Raw genomic sequence first — 23249 nt, forward strand, 5'->3', positions numbered from 1 at the left:
TGCAGAGTTAGGTAGACACAAAACAGCTGACATTGACCTATGTAAACATCTACACTAAAATTTTGCTCCCACAGACGTAACTGGCCTGCTACATCAACTTAACTCTACCTTCACGAGAGGCGTAGAGTCAATGTTGATGTAGTTAGGCTGACACAGTGTGAGTGTAGACACTGTGTTGCTTACATCAACTGTTGCTGGCTTTCAGAAGCTGTCCCACAAGGATAGTTCAATTGGTGCAAGTGCTGCTGGTGAGGACATGCACCGCTGACATTAAGTAGCAAAGTGTAAACATGCACAAGCGATATAATTACTACAACGACTGTATGCTGATGTAATTTAGGTCGGCTTAATTTTGTAGTCTAGACATGGCCTCTGTCTGAGCCTCTACATGCTACTGAAATAGATGTTCCACATCATTTCACTGGATGGTCCACTGAAACTGCAGCTGAGACGTATGTTCTGGCAGCAGAGAAAAAACTAAAAGAAAATCCTTGACAGAAGCTGACAGGGATGAAGATTTAACCAACATTTCCATCACAAGTGCAAATCTGAAAACAGGGATTCAGTTTATAACGCAGCCAGAAATCCTAGAAACCCCATGGCAAATTATTTAAGCTCACACAGCAGTTTTGAGAGGAAGTACAGCTAATAAACATTTCCCCTCAGAAAAGGGAACAAGGCTGGTCTGCCAGATGACTATGATTACAGCATCTGATGCTCCCTTTAAGGAAGAACATAACCAGGAGAAACTTTATGAGTTCGGCTCCCTAGAGAATACTGCAGAAAAGGGTGGTCTCAATTTCAGTCATAAAAAAAAAAGCCACCCATGAATGCATCCACCTTCCGGCAACAGCTTTCGCATAGTTAGGACTAAGGTGGAGGGAAAACCCTTCTTTGTGGTCTGACTGTCCCCTTTCATTTTTTAAATGGATGGAAAGGAACAAATGATATGCTCAATATGAAATGCAAAGAGAATGAGTCATTGATCTGCTAAGAAACTACATACAGGATGAAATCTATTTGGTCCAAGTAAATTCATTTTTACTTCTGTAATAAAATTAATTCCAAGAACAGACAATTGCACTGTATTTGCCAGAGATCAATATTTCTAACAATCCAAACAATACAAATTCATAATACATGCTGCACACAACAGTACTGCAAAGGACTTTTTAGAGGGTCCTTTAAAACAACCTTTGAGCAGATTTTTTTACAGAAGTGCACAATGAGAAAAGAGCACATTATGTCAATGGTATCGCCAAGGTGAGCTGCTTCAGACTCAGTTGTTCAGTTGCACTCATGCAGGATTTATCTAAGCATTTTCCTTTATATCTCAAATTTGTCTCACTTTCAAAAATCCATTTAGAGAGTCTGGAGCCAACTTTATGACTCATTGGACAGAGGGCTAGAATAGATTTCAAACTGCAATTCAATGCAGCATTAATTGTGGAGTTTGAGATCTGAACCACAGGCACCAGCTGATAAATGAATGGACCTAAATTGAGAGCATTCCAGAACTGTTTTGCTATGGAGCTGAATTACAAGGTTCCCAACTAAGGGCTGACATTATATCGCCCTAGAGTGGGGTCTCCGCCCTTTAGCGCAAGGAGAAGTGTTGGTATTATAAATATAAATGCTCTTTTTAGGATGTTTTCCCATGTAAAATGTAGGAAACTTCTTTTTTCAAGGGCAGGGGGGAGAAATTCTGAAAGAAAAGTTTCACTACCAGAAAGTGAAGTGAGACTATTTCAGGATCATCTTTAAGGAGTGATACACGTAAATGCTTTCTTGTTCACAAGTTTTATCCACTCTGCACGTACATTGGTACTTCCTCTTCACGATCACAGAGTCAACAGAAGTGCTGATGGCCCTCTCCATCAGCAAGACATCCCATTCACAGACAAAGTCTTCAGTCTCTCTGGCTCTTCATCTATCCCAGCTACAAGGAGGCCTGCTCCTTCATTTCCTGCTGAATGAAACACATCCAACAGCATGACATGGCTAGCTAGCCCACAGCTGGAAAGGAACTTCTCACCAATATTCAACTAATCCCACTCAGATTTTTCTTATTAGCCGTCTTTCATATTGGCAAATCCAAGAAACAAATTAAACCACCAACCTATAAACAACAAATATCTGAAATCTGTTCATTCCTACTATACAAAATATATGGAGTTGCCCAAATACTAACTTATCATAGCTCAAAGTGTACTAAGTGTGACAGATATTGCAATCCCATGCAGTATTTTGCAGGACATTGTAGTAAATTTACAAATCGTTTATGCATGATTGTGTTCTACTCCTACGGAAACTAAGGATAGTGGGTGGTGATTTAGTGGAGTCACTGAGACTAAACTTTAGAAAAGTACTGTCCCAATGGTGGTTTGCATATCCTGGTTTATAATGAGTTTTCCAGAGACTAAGAGACAAAGAAATGGCTTTTGGTATAAAAGGATGAGCTTGAACCAACACTGGGTTTCTTTCTGATTCAGCAAATGGACAGGAGCTTCTCTCCATGGGGAACCCCCAACCCTTGTGAAAGGATTGGAATGATTTTGGTCTACAAGGGTCCCTGGGTGACTCCTGGTATGTTTAAATCTGTGTATTGTTTTTATTATGTTTTGACTGTAATGCTTTTACCTTAATAATAAAGGTGCTTGCTTAGCAAGAGCTGTGTGATAATTTCTAATTGCTGTCAATATACCATTCATAGCCCTCAGAGGGAAAGCAAAGCACAGGTGTTGGCTTTTAGACATACTGGCTAGCTCGTGATATCACAGTGTCAGGTGGGGGAGCTATGCAGCCTTAAAACCCCCTGGTCAGAAGGCAGTGGTACAAGGGTCCCTGCCCAGACACAAGTGGCAGCTGGAAATGCGATACCCAACTGGGAACTCCTGGAGCGGACCATGGGGGGTGGGGGTGGGGGGAGAAGAATACAGATGATGTTCCCCTGAAACTGTGACACTAAGAATTTACACATAAAAGATTAATTTATCCTAATGAAAAGACTGAGTGATCCCAAATTCCATATTTCCCTTTATCAGTCTGTGTGTGTAGCTGTGCATTTCAAACCCAATAACTGTAAGTCAAAAATGCTGTTAGTAAAAGGAAATTAAAAGACACAAGAGACAAAACATGTAGTTAAGCAAATTGCAATTTAAAAAGACTCGTACTTCTCCTGTTATATCAGAAAAATGGTCTTCTTTGTGGCACTATTCAGAGTTATTCCTGAAACGTAAATATTTCTGATCAAAGAATCCATTCCCATGGTGCTTTACGCATATTTCCTCACCTGCCATTGAAGAGAAGAATAAGGTTCTGGACAGCTACAACAGTGGAATTCTCATTCTGTCCTGTAACAAGGTGCCTGTCCAGAACTATGTGTACAGCATCTGGCTTGCTGGCTGAATCAGAGAAAAATATTCAAATACTGATGTCAGTGGACACTGCTTCATAATTTCGATTTCACACATCCAATGAGACTGCAGTACAGAGGTTAACTATTTCAAATAGACATAGTGTTTGGTGACTAACTGATATGCTGAGCTGTTTACAAGGTAGAGATAAACCTGACCTACCATCAAAGCTTCCTGAGGATTTCAACAAGAATTCCCTGCATGGAATGATTGTCAGATTGGCCCTTTATTTGTACCAGTCCTCTACCAAGTTCCCTATGTATTTCACGAGGCTATCCTGGGAAACAAATTTTGAAGTGCATTTCTTTAACTTCCATTCACCCATGCAATGCATTATAAATACCCCTCATGTAAGAAACCAAGGTTAGCAATCACTGCCTTACAAAGAGCCTGCAATGATACAGATTTTCTGTCCAGTGAAAATACCCTGATATACTGGTATTCATTAGTAACATGTTGGTATTTCACCAACCACTTTGGTCTTTTGTCCTTGATCAAACTTTTTAAAGTACTATTTTATGAAATTCCATTAACCTGTCATTCTTTTTCTGTATTCCACCCCCTACCTGACAACTGATGATGATAATCCAAATGCGTGGATAGGAATAAATGGCTTATCTCGGAACATACTCCTCCTGCTGCTCAATCCACTCAGTAAAAGCTTCAGCCAAATCTGTATGACATCACAAGTAATCACCATGGAAGTGACTGTGACATCAGATGCTGGAATATCATTACTGAACTAATCTGGAAGAGGCAGCTAATTAGAAAGGGGAAAGCTGCTATTTAAACACACAAAAAGCTTGATTAGCAGCAGCAATGGAAAAAAAATAACCATATTGTACATGGCAGTTCAAAGAGACATTGGCATCTCTTTTTTTCTTGTTAAAGAGTGCACGCAGTGTTTGTTCTTTAAGGGTCTGTCACTGTTTCCATTATAAATCCCTTTTGTACAATTTCTAACTCAGCTGTTTCAACTGCATCAGCCCAAAGCTTGGCAGTTTTGTTTACAAATAAACCCAGTGGCTTAAATATTGTGGGTTTCTCAATTATTTTTCATGTATAGAATTCAAAAAATTATACCTCTCTCTCTCCTGCTTCTTCCCTAGTTTCAGATACCAAAGGTGAATGTGACAGATGCTTAATTGTAACAGAGGACTGGAACCTTCTACAGTGTATTATTTCATTCTCCCCATGGATCTTGGGTATAACAATAAATATGGCATATTCAGCAAAACGAAACACTCTTCTGAGCCTTCAGCAATAACGAAGCAGAATTACAGCATTCAAGATAGAGTGGCAGACTCAGCTCAGAATTTTGTGTGTTAATGCATTTTGGTGCTCACAAATTACAGAAGTTGAGGCTTTGCAACTGAAAGTCAAATTGTTACATTGCAATTCACAAAAACATATTACTTGGAAAAAAGACTATATTATTTAATGATAAAACTGATTTGGTATTTTGTTCAAAGACAGCCCACAAGCAATAAATCAAAACAGTCAATAAACCAATTTTATACATAACTAAGCTTGAATAATGTAAACTGGACCCAAGATCAGAGGGGTGTTAATACGGCTGTGTAGGTGGATGCTATGGTACTAACTTTCCTGTGCAGTCACATAGGGCTCTGTCACAATCCAGCCTGCTAGATATTATTACTAACGTTGGTAAGTAATTTGGATTTAAAACATTTTTAACTTTCCAGGGTCTTTTAGCATGTGTTGCATTGTAATTTAACAGAGTGTAACAGAGCAGATTCTGCAATGGTCCTTCTCACATGTGTGGCAAAGGAATAAAAGCTATTTCACCACCACCAATCATTCATAAGACATGAAGGGCTAACAATCAGAAAGTGACGTACCACTAAAGGTAGCTCCAGAATCTTTCACAAAGTCCTCCACAATAATGGACAAACTGGCAAAACTGGGCTGCCTTATCAGCTCATACACAGAGGGCTGAAAAACAGGAGAACGAGATAAGTCTGCTTAGCTTTTACCTAAGATAGATCCAAGCAAAACCAATGAGGAAAATATTCTGTCACAATCTATTCTTCTACCCACTTCCTTCTTCCAAAAATTTTAATAAAAACATGCAACTGAAGTTATTTTTGGAGTACTTAAAAAAAACCCCCAAAATATCCAATTTCCTACAGATATCCAAATTAGGGCGCAAACTGGAAATTCTCATGGGAGTCAATCTCAGTCTGCATAGGAAGGTTAAGCACACAAGTACCTCATAGTGGCACTAACAGTACATGACTAAGAATTTGGGGCTTCTATTTTAGGATTTGGTGCTGGCACCATCTGAGAACCTCACACTTAATCAGAATAGCAAAGCAATGTCCCTAGAGGATGTCCTGGGTTTTTCTGCTCTTCTCCCTTTCTCTGATTCTGCAGTCTCTGCAAATCTTAAATAATGAGAGGTGAAAACAGTCTTCCAGTGTCAGGGAAAGAGTAGAACATCATGCCCAGAAACCAGGAGAGAAGCTTCTGAGAAAACAATAGTTGACTGAGAACTGCATTATACCAATGCACCCTCAAGCTCTCTAATTATAAATATAATTCCACTTAATTAAATTTCCAATCGATTACTTTCAAGTTGTTTTGCAATAATGGTAACAGCAAGCTCTCTCTGATAAAAGTTTGTTACTTGACCTCCATCAGCATTAAATCCAGCATAATCACCTACATGAAGAGATAAGCAAAGCTTTGTACCCACAAAGCATGATAAGTCAGAATGGAATTACAGACTCTGTTTTGTAAAAAGCTAGAAATGCTTGGGGCCATTTTATAGCTACAGTGAAATTCTTCACTAGGATGTTTAGCTGGGATTCTGTAATTCTGGCTAAAAGGCATTGAACACCACCTCATGATTTGTAACACCACAAAGCCTGGTGCTATTCCAATCTGACACATTGTACATTACATCTGCTTGCTTACTCACACGGGTAAGTTAGTTTTCCTATCATTTTGTATCTTAATGGAACCCACATGAGAATATTTTTGAAACCTAGAACTTCATAAAGTTAAAACAAATACACCACACTAACGAGAAAGTAACCCACTATGGGCAGGCAGGTATATTAACAATTCTCAAACCATGACATTGGGGGTCACAGAACCAATCCAAGACCTCAGTGCAAATGTGAGAAAAATTACCTTTCAAATAAAACACAGCCTGACCTTCAGTTCCTTATTCACACTCAACCATTCATGCATACAAAATCATCACACATAAGACATTTTTTCTTAAATGAAAAACCTAGATTATTGGACAAGCCCTTTTGCCCTGTCCCATGAGCGATCTACCTTCTGTTAGCTACTGCTGTGGCACTTTTACCTGCAGTGCTGGCTAAAGGGATGTAAAAAGATAGCTCTCCACTGTGCTGCTTTTGGGGTCCGCCCATTCAACCATGATATAAAGGAACTTCCCACTTCTCCATTCACACAAGAGCATGATACTGACAACTAATTTAACAGCAGAAAATATATGCCTGAATCCAGTAAATAACATGCAAGAGATTAAGCCCACTGAAATGTCACCTAGTCGTGATCTCCATACCGCAGAGCCCAGTTACTTGGATTCCGTGCAGGACACGGTGTTTGTGTCTGATTGCACATTTCAGTGTACAACTGCATCATCAATTTAAACAAATCTGCATCTTTAATGACCATAACTAGGCCACAATGCACATATTACATTAAAAGTATCAGCATATGCTGTGATATCAAATACATATGCACAAGGAGTCTGTGTTACACCTTCTGTGGAAACCATAACTTTAAATTTCCTGACTCTGTGTGTAAATTTTCAACTACAAAAGTTGCATTAAGAATGTTTATTATGCATTTTATTGATAAATGAGTATAGATCCTGCATAAATCCGTGACAGTCTGTGGGTGATCTGAGACATTACAGACTAGCGGCACAACAGGATAAGAGATCAATAGCAGCAGCCTGAGTTTGAATTTCTTTTAGTTTGTACAAATAGCTCTTTTCTGAATTAGATTCCTTTAACATTTAAAAATCATTCATAGAAATAAAATTCACAAGCAGTGTTATGGCACCAAATTGAATAACCATAGTATCTAGGGACGTTTAAAGCCATGAACTATCAGCCAGACACACTATGGCAAATTTGTTTAGAGGTTTTATCACCTTCATTTGGTACTTATAAAATACTGAGACTGACAGCACTCACCAGAACAAGGCTGAATTACAGCAGAGCCCTCATATGCAGTCATGGGCCCCTACACAGCTCACCATTCTGGCCTACAGCACCCTTTGCCAATGACAGACCTTCAGCTCCTGAGTAACAAGTTGTTGAACTTATCAGATTGATTATTTTGATTTGGACCAAAGTCTCTTAAGACCTATGATGACGCCAAAATCCCTGGCACTACCACACTGAATTACACTGCCCCACGCACAGTGAAATCCTCACTTTGGGAGAAGTTTGCTTCACGGTACCTACCCCTGTCAGGCTGTATCCCTGAAATACCCAGGATTTATCCTCATTTGTGGCACAACATAAAGCAGCAACTCCATGTCCCACAGCACAAATAGGCTCTAAAAAACAAACAGATTTAAGAAATTAAATTTAATTATAAATACCCTGAAAGTTACAACAGCCAAAATAATATCCTTTAAGTTACTGTATATTACCTTTCTGAAAATAATGTTATGAGACATTGTTTGCATTGACTCTGGCTTTACTGTTTTCTCTGTGCACCAATTTACAAGATTAGGGCCCAATCCTTCAGAGTTACACATGTGCTTAACACAGGTAGTTCCAACAGGACTATTCACGCTCAAGTGCTTAAATTAAAGTACACATGCGAGGATCTTTGCAGGATCAGGATCTTATTGAAGAGGACTCTATAATACTGTGTAACTGGCTATGAACTAAGAGTTCCATCTGACTCACAGGGAGCATCACTCCAGTTTTGGACATTGGTAAGGCAGAGGAATTCTCTTCTCTCTCTCAAAAGATCTTATTTTTAATCTCTTTCCACAAGGAAGGTTTTGTTATTTTTTAAAGTTCTGATGCTGCTGCACTCTTCCAGCTGTGTAAATAATTTGAAGTTTGCTAGCCACATCACCACTTCTTCCATTACAATGCCTACAAGTGTTCACTGCAAGATAAATAGACTTTTGTATGGACCAGCAATGAAGTAATGAATTACGTACAGACTCTGGATTTTATTAAAACAAAATAAAGATCCCCAATAGGGTTTACCTACTGTTCTCATTGCTGAAGTGCTGCAATATCCTAGCTAGGTATCCACTGTTTGCAAGGTCAGTCAAAGCCCCAGGACAGTTAGGAATCAACAGGGCATGGTATCTAGCACCTAGTCAGGAAGAGAGAATAATACAAGTTTGGACTATAAACATTAACGGGCAAAAGTATCTGAGCATGATTTCTTTTCAAAATTTATTTGACAAAGCAAAAAATACTCCACAAAAGAAGTCAGTCACATACTACAATATGTAAAAAAACAAACCAAAGAAATTAAATAAAAATAAAATACCTATTATAAAGTCCAGCGCTCAGGAAGGAGAAAGCTATATTGTGGTATATAGGCCTACAAAGATCAGAAGCTTCTAAAGAGATATTCCTAACAAGCCAAAGATTTACCGTTCTTCCTTCTACTATAGCAGAAGCCCTTTAATCGACCCCACAGTTAACAGTATGCCTAGTTTAGTATACCCTTTCTCCAGGAGCAAATGTATCTCGCCAAAATATTGGCTTTTTATCAGTCTAACATTCTGACTGCTTGCTCATGACATGCTAGGAAAAACATTAAGATGCAAAAAAAAACCCCACCCACCTCTGTTTAAGAGCGAGAATTTTTTAGCACAACTTTGATTCAATCAAGGGAAAGACATCTCAAGCCTAATGCTTCTTCCCAATCTCCACTAGGGAGTAGAGGCCCACTGCAATACCTAGACAGACCCCATATCTTGGCTGAAATGCATGGCAACATCCATGATAAGAAAGACAAATTCAAGCTCCTGGTCCTCATTTCCAACAAGGCTCTGCCCCATCTCACTTCTTCCCTACATCAGTTCCTCAGTCTGACTTTACAGCCCCTCATGCTCCTTCCACAGTGTCTGAGCTTCTCTTCTTATTGATCCTTTTGACTTCTTTGCCCACTCCTGACTTTGCACCTTCTTTCATGAACAACCCTATCATTTAGCATACGATAAGCCTTTTCCCACTCTTCCTTACTAAATTTTCTTAAGACCCAGTTCATCTAGCTACAACACACAATAATTTTCCTGTATTCTACTGGATTGCATCCACATGCCTTGCTATTGTAAGTGCTTGGGGGAAGGTACTCTGTTAGGCATATTCTGCCTGAACAGTGCTCAGTACACATGTCAATAAAAACAGAAGAAAATACATTTTATAGTTGCATCTCGTCCTGTAGTTTGTGTCTCAGTGATTACTTACGCAGTCTGTTTGGAACAGATGATGCAGCTTCTCCAGGAAGCTATAAGGGGGAATAGCCTGAGCAATTAGGGTGGGAAGACAACAGTGATGCCCATTATGCATAAAGACAGACTCCAAAAACATTACTTTTTTTGCTCTCTTCTTCCCAAAGATTTAACAGTCAGAAGCATTTGTTTTCACAATATAGAGGGGAAGACATGTAAGATACTCACCATCAATTGACTCCAACTTTGCAGGATTTGCATAAGATTTCATACGGAAGTCCTGTATCCAACGCATGTTGCTCTCATTCACATCAGCAAAGTCAATTAACTTCCCCTAGTTGAATCATTGTTCAAAGACAGTGATTAATCTCAGTGCACAGTTTTTTGTCTAGTTTGTTTAAGTGTGGAGTTTCTTTTTTTTCTTTCTTTTTTTTTTTTTTTTAAACAGGGACTTTAGTGCTCATTGCAACCAAAAGTTCTTTCTTTGTCCACAGAAAAGGTATTTCTCTCTCCAAGATGACTTAATCCTGAAATCAAGAAGCCATATCTAACATGAGATCTATACTCAGAGGTGAAAGTAGGCCGGTATCGTATACCGGTAAGAAGCCGATACCGGCCTGTACGCAGCCACGGCAGCGCTTTAACATCGCTGCCCCTTTTGCCCCCGTCAGCGGCCCTGCCGGTAGGGACCCTACCAGCAGGGTCACCAATGGGAGGTGAGGGGAGGAGTGGGAAGGGGCAAAAGGGGCAGCTGCCCCAGGACCGGCGATTTAAAAGGGCCCAGAGCTCCCAGTCACCGCCGCCGCTACCGTGGCAGCAGCTGGAGCCCCAGGTGGCACAGCCCAGATGGGCTAGCTGTGGGAGGTTGACCCCCAGCCCTGCCTCTTCTGCCTGAGGCTCTGCCCCTTCCATGGGCCCAGCAACAGGCCTCCGTACTGGTAAGAATTTAATATTACTTTCACCCCTGTCTAAACTACCTTTGTTGGAACAGATGTATCTGTCAGGAGTGCTATGCCAGCAAAAGCCTCTAATGTAGACATGTTTTTGCCAGTATTGTTTATTTTGCTCAGGGTGGCTGAAATAAGCTATACTGGCAAAACCTGGTATACTGGCAAAGTATTATTAGTGTAGACCTGGCCTCTATTTGAGAAGAGGATATTTCATCTTCCAGGGCCAAGTTAATCCCTGGCCTTTTAGAGGCACAAATTAGAGCACTGTTTAGTGCCAAACTGTGAGGCAGATTTGTGTGACCTTTTAGAAATGAACTTGTTTCAGTAATAAAATGGTAATAATTTTCAGTCACTTCTGTCCTGGACAGGATTTTAACTGGTGATCCAGAGACAAAGGCTTCTCCCAGTACTATGTCTGTATATTTGTCAATTTGACAAATTATGTGAATTTTTCCATGAAAAGTCTTTTTCAATCTATTCTGTCTATTACAGAACAAAAACTCTTCCATGAATTTCTACACAATTGGGTCTTTTTAATTTTTGTAGTGAGTCATGTTTATATGCTTTTAAAACTATTGGAAAATTATGTTTAAACTACAATTGTACATGTTGCATTTGTTTGTTGGGAGGAAGCCACAACAAGCAACTAGACTTAACAACTACTAATCTCTCAAGAGTGATGTCAGAAATTTGAATTCCAGCCTGTTAGAAACAGAGAAAACATCAAACATTTGTCAGATGGTAATTTTTAAGCTGTTAGCCTGCAGTAAATTTGAACTACTGACCCAGAGGTGAGCAGATTTACTTCCTAGTATCAATCTCCTGACGTATGTAGTTATCCATTTTGATGTATTTTACGGTAAACCCATCTAGAAATTTCTGAAAAACTTGCTAATCAAAATAAGTTATATGAATACAAAATTTTTAAATAAGCCCAAAGGACATTACATAAGGCTCAACTATCCACTCCAGGTTTTGCCTGATGAGCAAGGTAAACATAGCACAGGGATGGAACAGTATTGGGGAAAGCGTCCCTTTAGTTTAATATTAATCAGTTCTGTGTTATTAGTTTTTATACATGCATTTAGAGATAGTTGGATCAGCACATTTTATTTTGGTTTAATTGTTTGTATCTGAGGCAATAAGACAAAAATCTCAGTGCAGAATGAAAGTGAGTCATTTTCTTACTAACTTTGCAGGAAAGCAACTTTTCATTGTTTGCAACTGAACGGAAGTGTTACATTGGTACTTTTTTGCCACACTAAATGTAAAAGTTGCTTATTTGTCCTTTTATGATCCATTTGAGTGGGTACTTTGCAATCAATCACATGCATGTTTGTTTTTCCAATAATTCACACAACTGAGCTAGGGAAATATTAGACTGAATATCAGAACTTAAGGCCTTGCTCCTGCGCAGGCATACACAATGTTTTTATTAAAGGTTTTAACACCTTAAATGAAAGTGAAGAATCTTTAATGAAGACGTCCTTTAACTTCAATGACTAACATGGTCAAAGTGTTAGCAAAAACCACAAAGGGTCAGATTTTCTGTAGGAATTCCAATCGCTGTGCGCCATCTAGAAAACAGCCAGATCTGACAACTGAGAATTCCTCTGTTGCACAGGAACTCTCAGCTGGTGCAAACCTGGTATACCTGCCTCCTATGCTAAACACAAACAAACACACACACTCACTCACTCCTGTCGCCCCAGGTTAGGGACAGAAGCAGAGGAGCATAGCCAGAGCTGGTATCATATGGCTGTACCCAGCTGGGTTAGTAAACACAGTGGACTGTTGCCAGGTAATGCGAGTTAGAGCTGCCGTTGCTCTAAGTTACACCAGGACAGGCACAGTTCAACCCTGAGAATCAGGGAGATGCAACAGGTTCCCTGAGGGCTTCCCCTGGCCGTACTAAGCAGAAACTAGGTGCAGCAGAGAATCTGGGTCAAACAGTTTTTTAAAGTTTGATAAAAACCCCTTCCCATTTCTATTGCTCAATTTTTACTATCTTGATTCTTATGATGTCATCATTTTCCTAGTTCTCTAGTCAGAATCTTCCAGAGCAGGAAAGACCAAAATGTCATACACAAAACAAGCAACAAAAGATTTTAATGGGGTTTTTTGAGGGGATGAGAAGGGGAAAAGGAAGTTGACTTTTCAAACCTCCCTTATACAACATAAAGAAGCAAAAGAGAACACAATCTCCATGTTTTTTTCCCTTTGTAAATCCCCTTTAAAATTCTTGCAGTATTTCAGGAAACATCCTTTAGAACAGCGGTGGACAAACTTTTTGGCTCAAGGGCCACATCTGGGTATGGAAATTGTATGGCAAGCCATGAATGCTTGTGAAATTGGGGACTGGGGTGCGGAAGGGGGTGAGGGCTCCAGTTGGCGATGCGGGCTCCAGGGTGGGGCTGGGGCGCACAGGAGGGTGCTCCGAGCTGGGGCAGAGGGGGTCGGAGGACAGGAGGGGGATCAGGGCTGGGGCAGAGGGTTGGAGCACAGGAGGGAGTCAGGGGCGCAGGCTCCAGGTGGCGCTTACCTCAAGCAGCTCCCAGAAGCAGTGGCATGTCCCCCCTCTGACTCCTATGCGGAGACGCGGCAAAGCAGCTCTGCGGACTGCCCCGTCCGCAGGTGCCACCCCTGCAGCTCCCATTGGCCGTGGTTCCCAGCCACTGGGAGCTGCGGGGGCAGCACTTGGGCCAGGGGCAGTGTGCAGAGCCCCCTGGCTGCCCCTACGCATAGGTACCACAGGGGGATCATGCCGCTGCTTTCAGCGGCCGCGCGGAGAGGGGCAAGCCCCCAACCCTGCTCCCTGGCTGAAGCAGGGCAAGCCCTGGACTCTGCTCCCCGGCTGAAGCTCGAGGGCCAGATTAAAATGTCCAGAGGGCCGGATGCAGCCCCCGGGCCGTAGTTTGCCCACCCCGCTTTAGAACGTAAAAATCAAAAGGACTTTATAATTATTATTAAATAAGAACTGCAATACAGAATCTCTTCAAGTGTACCAGCATAGATCCCAACCCTACAAACACTTATGCATAGGTTTACCTCTATGCACATGAGTATTCTCACTGAAGTTAAGCATGTATGTAAGAGTTTAAAGATCAAGGGCCTTCATCTGTAAAGATTATTAGAATTCTCTCAACGAAGGGTTACCATACTTTTTCATTATTACTAGTTTATACATTAATGCAGAACTGGTTGTTTTCAGATCATCATAGTATGTACTGATGTCAATTCCTGTTCTCTCACACTTACCCCTGGAGTGGCAACTTGTAGATTAAAAGCAGCACTAGCCAGTGTAAAAGAATGAAGAAAGGATTGGGCAGACACACCTGGAAAACAGAGTTGGACAACTTAAAGAAAGAATCATCATACCTTAAACCCAGCTACACTGTACATATTTCACCAACTAGCATTAAATGAATCTTCGGGTCACTTAAAAGCTCCCATGGCCTAGGGGCATTTTTAAAAACGCAAGGAGAAATATTCACAAAGATAATGCATCATATTTTCACACTCTATATTTGATGTTAGTATTCTAATAACAGCATTAGCAAATGTAATGCTTTGAGAAATAGGAACAGTACAGGCAGAGTCAGTGTTCAAGGAATTAGAGAGAGCAGCAAAATTCGAAGTCCCAGACCAATGAAAAATTAGTTGAAACAGTCTCCAAAAAAGGAACAGCACTGACTGTGCCATCTTCAGAAATTTCTAAAAGAATGACTCCCTGGCATCTGACGTAGCAGGATAAAGAACTATGGGAAAGGATCATGCCTGTACAAGTATTTCTAATTATAGAAATACTAAGTTCTGCTCAAAGCCAGTTCTAGACAGTGAGGTATTTTTACAATCTGCATCAGCACAGTAGCTGAGCCTTTCACAAACTTTAATGAACTCAGGTATATCTCACCTTCAGAGAGGTTCCAATAAGCTTCTTTCACAGAGAAGAACAATGAGGAGTCCTTGTGGCACTTTAGAGACTAACAAAATTATTTGAGCATAAGCTTTCGTAGGCTAAAACCCACTTCATCAGATGCATGAAGTGAAAAATACAGTAGGTAGGTATAAATATACAGCACGTGAAAAGATGGGTGTTGCCTTACCAAGTGGGGGGTCAGTACTATCGAGGCCAATTGAATCAGGGTGGACCCGGTCATACAGCACGTCTGACCCAGCCGATTATTGAACCCATCTCATGAGCCTTATTTCAGCACCTGAACTACCAAACCAACCTTCCTCTGAAGCATTAGCGTCGTTCCTGTCTTTCTTCTGCTGGAAGCGATTCATACAAATCGCTCTCCAATCAGGCTGCGTGGGCAAGCTCAGTTTGCCAGCCAGGTCTGCCACCCAGCATCTTCATTTACTCCTGGACAGCCTGGATCCCCTCATGAACACAAGGTGGGGGACTCGGGGGCTGGCCGGACCCCGCCGCTGCCCCTGCCCCCATCCCAGCGCAGCGCGGGGACAGCGAGCGCCGCGGGCTCCCCCTGGGCAAGTACCCCACGGGCCACACTCGCCAGCGGCCTGAAGGCGGTTTCCGGCCTGGGAAGGAGGCGGCAGAGCCGGGCCCTGACCCCCCCCGGCCCTCGCAGCAGCGCGCCCCTGCTCCGGCCGATCCCGCGGTCACCGCGCTGCGACGGGCGCGGCCAAGGCGGGCGGGCCAGAGGCGGGTCCCGCGGCGGGGCTGAAGGAGGCCGGGGCAGAGAAAACCGGCGTCGGGGCGGCCCCCCTCCCTCCGCAGGGGCGGCCCAGCTCTCGGTCCCCTTCCGGGGCCGCGCCGCACCGTGCGGGGCCGCGGCGGGGGGGGCCCAGTGGGGCAGGGGCGGCCCAGGCCGCGACTCACCCCCGGAGGCCGCGCTGGCGATGATGAGGCAGGCGGGCTTGCCGGGCCGCTCCGACATGGCGCTGGCGGGGCCCGGCGGCGGCGGCTGCCTCCTCATACGGACGGACCCGGGCGACGGCCCCAGTGACGGTTGCCGGGCCGCACCGCGCAGGCGCCGCGGCGGCGGCACCCGTTAGGGGAGGGGGAGGGGGCCTCGCTCGGCTCCGCACGGCTGTTCCCGCCCCCGTCAGCGCCTGGGCCCACGGGGCAAAGGGGCGGGGCCGAGAGGGGGTGTCATTGGCCGGGGGGAGGGAGACAAGAGGGTGTCATTGGCAGGGTTTTGTGGGGCTTGGGCAGGGGGAGCTGTGGCCTAAGGTGTGGGGGCCATACAAAGGCGGGAGCCCCCTTGCCATAGTGAGCCCCACTCACAATGGACGTGTCACAGCCGCTCCTCACGCAAGTGAACCTTTACTCACACTCACTCACACACACATACCCCGTACATCACTACACAACTCTGGTTCAGCCCCAGAGCAGGGGCAGCCTGTGCGCTCAGGGGTTGGGGTCCTGGGGGGGAACAAAAACCCAGTGATCATGTAATTAATGAGTTCAGTAGCCTAAGGCAAACACGCTAGGGGACAAAATTAAGGCTGCACAACGATAATCTTAATTTTGGCAGGTTTCAGAGTAGCAGCAGTGTTAGTCTGTATCCGCAAAAAGAAAAGGAGGACTTGTGGCACCTTAGAGACTAACCAATTTATAAATTTGTTAGTCTCTAAGGTGCCACAAGTCCTCCGTTTCTTAATTTTTGCATTTCCCAACTTGCAGGGGCTTGATTTTGCAAATTTAATGTTCTTTTTAAGTGGGGCTGTTCTTGTTTTGTTTGTTATGTAATTTCCTAGGTTTTAAAAAAGCAAAGTGAAAAAACAGTAACTCCACCCTGTAGAATCCACGCCCCATGGATCCTTGTCCCAGTCTCCCCGCAGCTGCCTTTTCTGGGCCTCTTGTTCCAGTCCTTCCACACCTCAGCCCCACCTCTTAATCCAGCTGCTCATCCCAAACCCCCACTGTATCCTGGCTTCTCATCCCACTCCCAATATTGTGGTTCCAAATCCCAGTTCCAGTCCACCCCTTGGCTTCTCAGCCCAGTCTTCCCCCTAACACTAGGCCCAGCTCCTCTCCCCTCTGCGTTCCTGTCAGACAGGGTGACCAGATAGCTTATATGAAAAATCAGGACCGGGTGGGGGGTAATAGGCACCTATGTAAGAAAAAGCCCAGAATATCAGGACTGTCCCTATAAAATCGGGACATCTGGTCACCCTACTGTCAGACAACTTCCTCCTTCACTGCCTGGGGGGGGGGGGGGACATCGGAAGGGGAAACACGCTCAAGAACAGGAAAGGCTGACTCTCAGTTCCTCTGCCCAGCACCATTATCAACCTTTAGCTGCCAAGAGTAGCCACAGCAATTTGCAGCCACAATCCTGGTGAGCATCTACAGTCCTTGGTAGGAGCATGCTCAGTCATTGTGTGGGGACAGATTGGTGCAGCCGCAAGCAGAGTCCCATCATAGGTAGAAGCTGTAATGGGGAGTCTGGAGCATAGTCGGTGCAGATGGAATCTGCAGAGAATTTAGCAAACTCTAAAGTCTCTAGGAGGCAGGTGCAAACTGAGATTTTGAGAGCCGCTTCACTTGGTCGAATTTTGGGCATACTTTCACAGGAATGGCAAAAAGTACATATCTGATATGAGCTACTCCCCTTCCCACATCCAGTTTCTACTTCAAAACATAAGAGGTGCTAGAGCTTCTCAGTGAAATGATTGTTAGGATTTTTTAACATGGACAAAACAAGGTATTTTCCCTAGCCTTTTCTTTGGAAACAGCTAAACTATTTTTGCTGAAAATTTCCAGAAATAAATTCAGCCCGAGGCAGACACCCAGCAGGAAAATTTCAGCCCAAACAGTTAAAATTTGGCAAAGTTATAAGTAATTTTAAAGAGGGTCTTAAAATAGAAAGTATCAGATAATCTTATCTGTAGGCAGCACTACCTGCACCCCTGTAATAACATAAGCTTACATTTTCAAACATAGGTGCTTAAGGCTAGGCACCTAAATCCATATTTAGGCCTCTAAATAAGTGTCCTGGGGCCAGATTTTCTGAAGTACCAAGCATCCACAACTCCAGTTTAAGTCATTAGGAGCTATAGATGGTCAATTCCTCTGAAAATCAGGCCAATTATATAGGTGCCTAAAGTTTAAATATGGATTTAGGTGCCTAACTTTAGGCATCAAGTTTTAAAATCCAAAGCTAAGATACTTTGCTAAAAGCCCTTTAAAAATTGTCATTAACTCTGTATGTCTTCTCCCAGCATTGCTGATCACCAAGGTATTTGCATTCTCCATTTCAAAGCCTTAGAGGCAGGTGATCAGGGCAGTCCTTCTGGATTCCAACTTCAGGGGGGCTACAAATCGACCTCCAGGGCGCTACATTGCTTGTCCCCCGCTTGTCCACTTTGTTTTTGTTTTTTGCTTATCTGCTTCACTCGGGGGGCACCAAAAACGTTTTCCACCTTGGGCAGCAAAACACCAAGGGCCAGCCTTGTTTCAAACCCTCTGGAGTTTTTCCCTTCTGCAACTGTGTGGAAGTTGTGGGTGCTTGGCCTCTTCAAAAATCAGAAACATTATTTAAATGTCTAAATATGGATTTAGACATCTACCTTTAGACACCCACATATGAAAGTATTTAACCTAAGTGTCTCACCGAAAGAGATACAGCTAGCAATTGAACCCACAAGTGTGGGATTCCCATTCCCTTGCTCTAACCTCAAGAGCAAAATTCTTTCAGGATTGCGTACTTGAATTTGAAGAATCATTTGCTTTTAATTTGAAATTCTCCTGGTGCTGATATTCTCCAGACTCAGGTTTGGAAAGTCTGGAATAGTCCTGTTTAAATGGTGGACACCAAATCTGACTGAACTCAAATACCTTATTATGCACCATAAGGCACGTAGCAACCATTACTCTATCATCTTTTATCATGTCAATCATGCAGTGCATCTCACACACTCAGGCAAGGAGGAAACAATATCACTTTCTTGACCCAAAGCTATTTTTCATTTATTGGAATTTGACTCGTATTTTATTCCTAATATATTCCAATTAACCTCTTGGAGGGGAGGGTGGCGGGACAGGGACAGAAAGGAACAGCCATTTTGCTCTCCCTGCATCCTTTAAGAAGCTGCAGCTGCTATCAACATTTCACAATAATGAGATTATAAAAGATCTCAGAGAACTAACCTATCAAGTTGCTATGGCAGCTGAAAGGGTGAAGACTGAAATTTATGGACCCAGGACTTGAGTGATTACATTGAGCCAATAAAACAAACATCAGAATTGTAAACTAATTAAACAAATATTTGTCCTAGAACCATATTTCCCATTCTTCATATCTACTGCTGTATTGCCTCACTTGTGTACTGTATGCTTTTAATTTTTAATGACTTGTTAGTCTTTGAGGAAGATGTTCATTTATTGTAAAAATCTTTTTTTTTTTTGGTGGCATATCTCACCAAAGAAAATCTAATTTCTATAAATCGTGTGCAGTAACAGTTTCCAGATTTGCATTTTTTTTCAGTATTATTTATGTTCATGCATGAGGCTTATTCTCATCTATATTCCATGAGCAAATAAAAGCATCAGTGTCAATACACATGGGCTTAAAAGAAAAAGAGAGAGAGAGAGACAACATCATTTTCTTTTATTATTTTGTTTATTTGAGGAAGCCTGTTTTGTAATGTTATATATTATTTTCTGCTTCCAGTTGTAAAGCAGGATTCACTAACATGATGTAGCCACAGACACATTCTGTGACATTATAGGACTGATATGTGGCGTGTTTGCTTCTTTTCCTAAGAGGGTTATAACCCTTAAACACAAAACCTTAACAGTCCTCTCAACAGTATTAAGGCATAATAGCTTCTCAAAGGCATGAAATGTGCAACAGTCAGATGTGCTGAGCCTTTGATAGAAAAACAAGTTTCATGAAGTTGGTATACATGTTGCTTGTTATGCGTATCTGTTGAAGATGGACCCTGAAAGCCTCATTGGAGTATGGTGTTGATAGTGCTGTACAAAATACGAAAGTGGAAAGAATGCACAACTCTTTTTCTTACTTCTTATTTCCATTTTTTTAAGGTTTTGGGTGGGTGGAATATGTCTTGATGCAACCTGAACTGCCACTAAATGTAATTTTTGTTTGCCAGTGGGACTTTGCAGGGAGTATCCTCGTGTCTGAATTCAGTTTACTCTTTCTTTGTGTTTCTTTACTTTACAATTTTGCAATCATTATTTAATTCCTAAATTATTGCATTACCTCCTTGATGGCCATATATATATCTTTCCACTAGGCTAGGGTTCCCAGCCCACCTAACTTTCTCACCTCTTCTCTCTCTCACATACTTCCTTATAGCTTAATTTTGTGGAGGCATTGAGCACCTGCATCTCTCATGGATTTTAGTTATAGTTGCAGGTGCTAAGCACCTCTGAAACAAAAGATCATTAATTCCTAACACACTGGCCTTTGAGCCCACTAGATATGTGGCCAGATCCCCAATCAGTATTGCTCCATTGACTTCCATCAATTTATACCAGTTGATGATCTGACCCTTGTGCATAAATCTTGCCTTGGGCTACAAGTGAAATGAGTTTGGTGGGTTTTATGCTAATTTCTAATTTGTGTCAATCTCACAACCAGCACACAGTTTGGTAAAATAGAGCCAGATAAGCTCTGGTTCTGCTAAATTGCCCTCAGCTCAGCATGGACTGCAGGGGCAAAAATGGCTTTAAAGGGGACTTTCAGTCCCCTGATCCTGGGGCTGTCTGGTCACTGGGCAGGTCCCAGAGTAAAGGGCTGCTCTATGTTACACCCAGCTACTATAGCCTCAAGGAGCTGTTGGGAAAGACAGGAATTGCCAAAGCGTAGAGATGCCCTGGAGACTCCTTCCCCTCTACTCCAGACTGCTCACTGTGCCTGGATCTGAGACGGAGGTCATCTTCCACCAATTAAGCTGGCTTGACAGTTGCTTTGTGCATGGGCCACAGGACAGAGTGGCCTTAATGGAGCAGACAGTCTGGCACATTGTTTCTGCTCAGTTGATCCTTTGCTAATCTACTGATTTTAAAAATCAAAAATCAGAGTGCAAACTGATACATCAGATTGTGGCCTGACTAGATTTATCAATGAAATGAAGGTGGCCACAGTCCTAGATTCCCCTGCCTTTTTTCCTACTGATTAGTCATATATAGCCCTTCACCTGCCTAAAATACAGATGGTCCTGTAATGGTTTACATGGTGGGTATAAAAAAACAATTTGTTTGTGGTGTGATTGTAGCTGTGTTCATCCCAGCCCTGAAGAAGATCTCAAGCTCAAAAGCTTGTCTCTTTCACCAATAGAAGTTGGTCCAATAAGAGATATTATCTCACCCACCTAGTCTCTCTGAAAAAAAGACTCGTTCAGCATCTACGACAGGTTTCAGAGTAACAGCCGTGTTAGTCTGTATTCGCAAAAAGAAAAGGAATACTGTGGCACCTTAGAGACTAACCAATTTATTTGAGCATAAGCATTCGTCAAATAAATTGGTTAGTCTCTAAGGTGCCACAAGTACTCCTTTTCGTTCAGCATCTAGTTAGCCCCAGTTGCTAAGAGGTTAAATCACACAGTGATGTCACAGTCTGTGATGTTCCATTGTTCACTGGGTGCCAATGCATCAGTTTTATTGGATCATATGACTGGCTGGTTCTGGAGATGATCTGCTGTTGATTTCTCTTTCCAATAAGCTCTAGGTCAACATTTAGATTTCTCTATGCTGGATTTGGCTGGTTAGAAACTGTGAGTAAAGCCATTCTGTAAGTATCTAGATGACTGTGAAACATACCTACTACTGTACCATGTCAGAGAGGCCATTCCTTTTATTGTTGTTTTGATGTTATGGCTTTATTTAAGCAATTGGGTGCTGCCTCAACAGGCACATTGAGCAAAACACAGCTGCAGTGCAGCTCAGTACGTCGCTTTCAGTATGTCATCCACTTTCAGTGTGTCATGTCACATTCTTCTGCCAAACAGTGGCTGGAGCTGGGGATAGCAGTGAAAGGGTTATTTCATGTAAGAAAATAATCATAAGGGTAGCATCTGGATTTCTGAAAGAAAGAACCTTTTAAATCTTAATATTTTCATTTCAGAAAATAATCCAGCAGGACTAGAAATCTAGAAATATTAGACTCCATATCGTGTGGTAGTGTTGTGAGGCACAAGGTCAAAAGACAATTTCCTTCAGCACTCAAGAACTGAATGTATGTGTGTTTATTTATATCATATCTTTGCAACCGAGCACCCCATAATATTTAATTTTTTTTATAAAATAATTGTTCGTTTTGATTCAACTGGAAGAAGGAACAAAGTAAAAGGCATTTATTATTCAAGAGTTTACAGAGACAGGTCTAAGCCGCAAAGTTTAGAGCTGAGCCTGCCTCAGTTCATTATAAAGATTTGGGGCCAGTCTGAATCTGAATTCACACTTTCCAAAAGTTCCAGGGTGAGTTCAGATCCCAGGTTTTGTCAACCTCTGAAAATAATGGGAATAAAACCAATTGTATAGTATTTGCCCTACAGGGTGAGCACATTGGTCTATTAAATCCAGTATCCTGCCTCTGGCAGTGGTCAATACTTGATGCTTTAGCAGAAAGCCTCATTCTGCACTTATCCCATTAGCCACTGCCATTGTGTATCCAGAAAGGAGGGGTAAATAGGAAGGATTCCTTCCCATACTTTTAATTTCTGCTTAAATTTGCACTTCAACAAGTTATTCTTGCAAATATAGCCAGCAAGATAATAGCCATCTGCAATGCTATCTATCAGCCTTTCTCTGGGGGAAGCTGAGCACACTGTTAGTCATGCATCCGATGAAGTGAGCTGTAGCTCACGAAAGCTTATGTGCAAATAAATTTGTTAGTCTCTAAAAGAAAAGGAGTACTTGTGGCACCTTAGAGACTAACCAATTTATTTGAGCATGAGCTTTCGTGAGCTACAGCTCACTTCATCGGATGCATACCGTGGAAACTGCAGAAGACATTATATACACACAGAGACCATGAAACAATACCTCCTCCCACCCCACTGTCCTGCTGGTAATAGCTTATCTAAAGTGATCATCAAGTTGGGCCATTTCCAGCACAAATCCAGGTTTTCTCACCCTCCGCCCCCCCACACACAAACTCACTCTCCTGCTGGTAATAGCCCATCCAAAGTGACCACTCTCTTCACAATAAGAAAAGGAGTACTTATGGCACCTTAGAGACTAACCAATTTATTTGAGCATGAGCTTTCGTGAGCTACAGCTCACTTCATCGGATGGGCAGGTTTGTGCAGCAAATGGCCCACCTTGATTATCATACACATTGTGAAGAGAGTGGTCACTTTGGATGGGCTATTACCAGCAGGAGAGTGAGTTTGTGTGGGGCGGGGCGGAGGGTGAGAAAACCTGGATTTGTGCTGGAAATGGCCCAACTTGATGATCACTTTAGATAAGCTATTACCAGCAGGACAGTGGGGTGGGAGGAG

General features: G+C 42.4%; 1 protein-coding gene across 3 annotated transcripts; it reads right to left on the reverse strand.

Annotated features, from left to right (window-relative positions):
• Window positions 1–1015: 1015 nt before the first annotated feature.
• On the reverse strand, window positions 1016–15847 carry GATD1 (glutamine amidotransferase class 1 domain containing 1). Of its 3 annotated transcripts, none has more exons than XM_077818228.1 (9): window positions 14915–15595; window positions 14722–14791; window positions 14067–14143; window positions 10087–10192; window positions 8661–8768; window positions 7892–7986; window positions 5279–5372; window positions 3293–3404; window positions 1016–1969 (listed from the first exon to the last, which is right to left on the reverse strand). In XM_077818228.1, exons 1-9 carry the CDS (start codon window positions 14966–14968, stop codon window positions 1960–1962), a joined length of 726 nt encoding a protein of 241 aa, XP_077674354.1. In that variant the 5' UTR covers window positions 14969–15595; the 3' UTR covers window positions 1016–1959. The 3 variants fall into 3 exon arrangements, with proteins under 3 accessions (XP_077674354.1, XP_077674356.1, XP_077674357.1); XM_077818230.1 differs by having other exon boundaries at window positions 1016–1966; window positions 14915–15594; XM_077818231.1 differs by lacking the exons at window positions 14722–14791; window positions 14915–15595 and adding an exon at window positions 15655–15847.
• Window positions 15848–23249: the final 7402 nt, after the last annotated feature.

The sequence above is a fragment of the Eretmochelys imbricata genome, chromosome 6 (genome assembly GCF_965152235.1).
Source record: "Eretmochelys imbricata isolate rEreImb1 chromosome 6, rEreImb1.hap1, whole genome shotgun sequence".
NCBI classification, from domain to species: domain Eukaryota; kingdom Metazoa; phylum Chordata; order Testudines; family Cheloniidae; genus Eretmochelys; species Eretmochelys imbricata.

Bases quoted from the DNA above. Each gene is read 5' to 3' on its own strand.
- GATD1 (XM_077818228.1), bottom strand. From the start codon at position 14,968: ATGACCGGGTCCACCCTGATTCAATTGGCCTCGATAGTACTGACCCCC. The intron at 8,769-10,086 runs GTGAGTATCTTA...CTTCCTGACTAG, and splicing joins AAAGTTGGAGTCAATTGATG to GTGCTAGATACCATGCCCTG. The intron at 3,405-5,278 runs GTACGTCACTTT...TCTCTGATTCAG, and splicing joins TTCTGGAGCTACCTTTAGTG to CCAGCAAGCCAGATGCTGTA.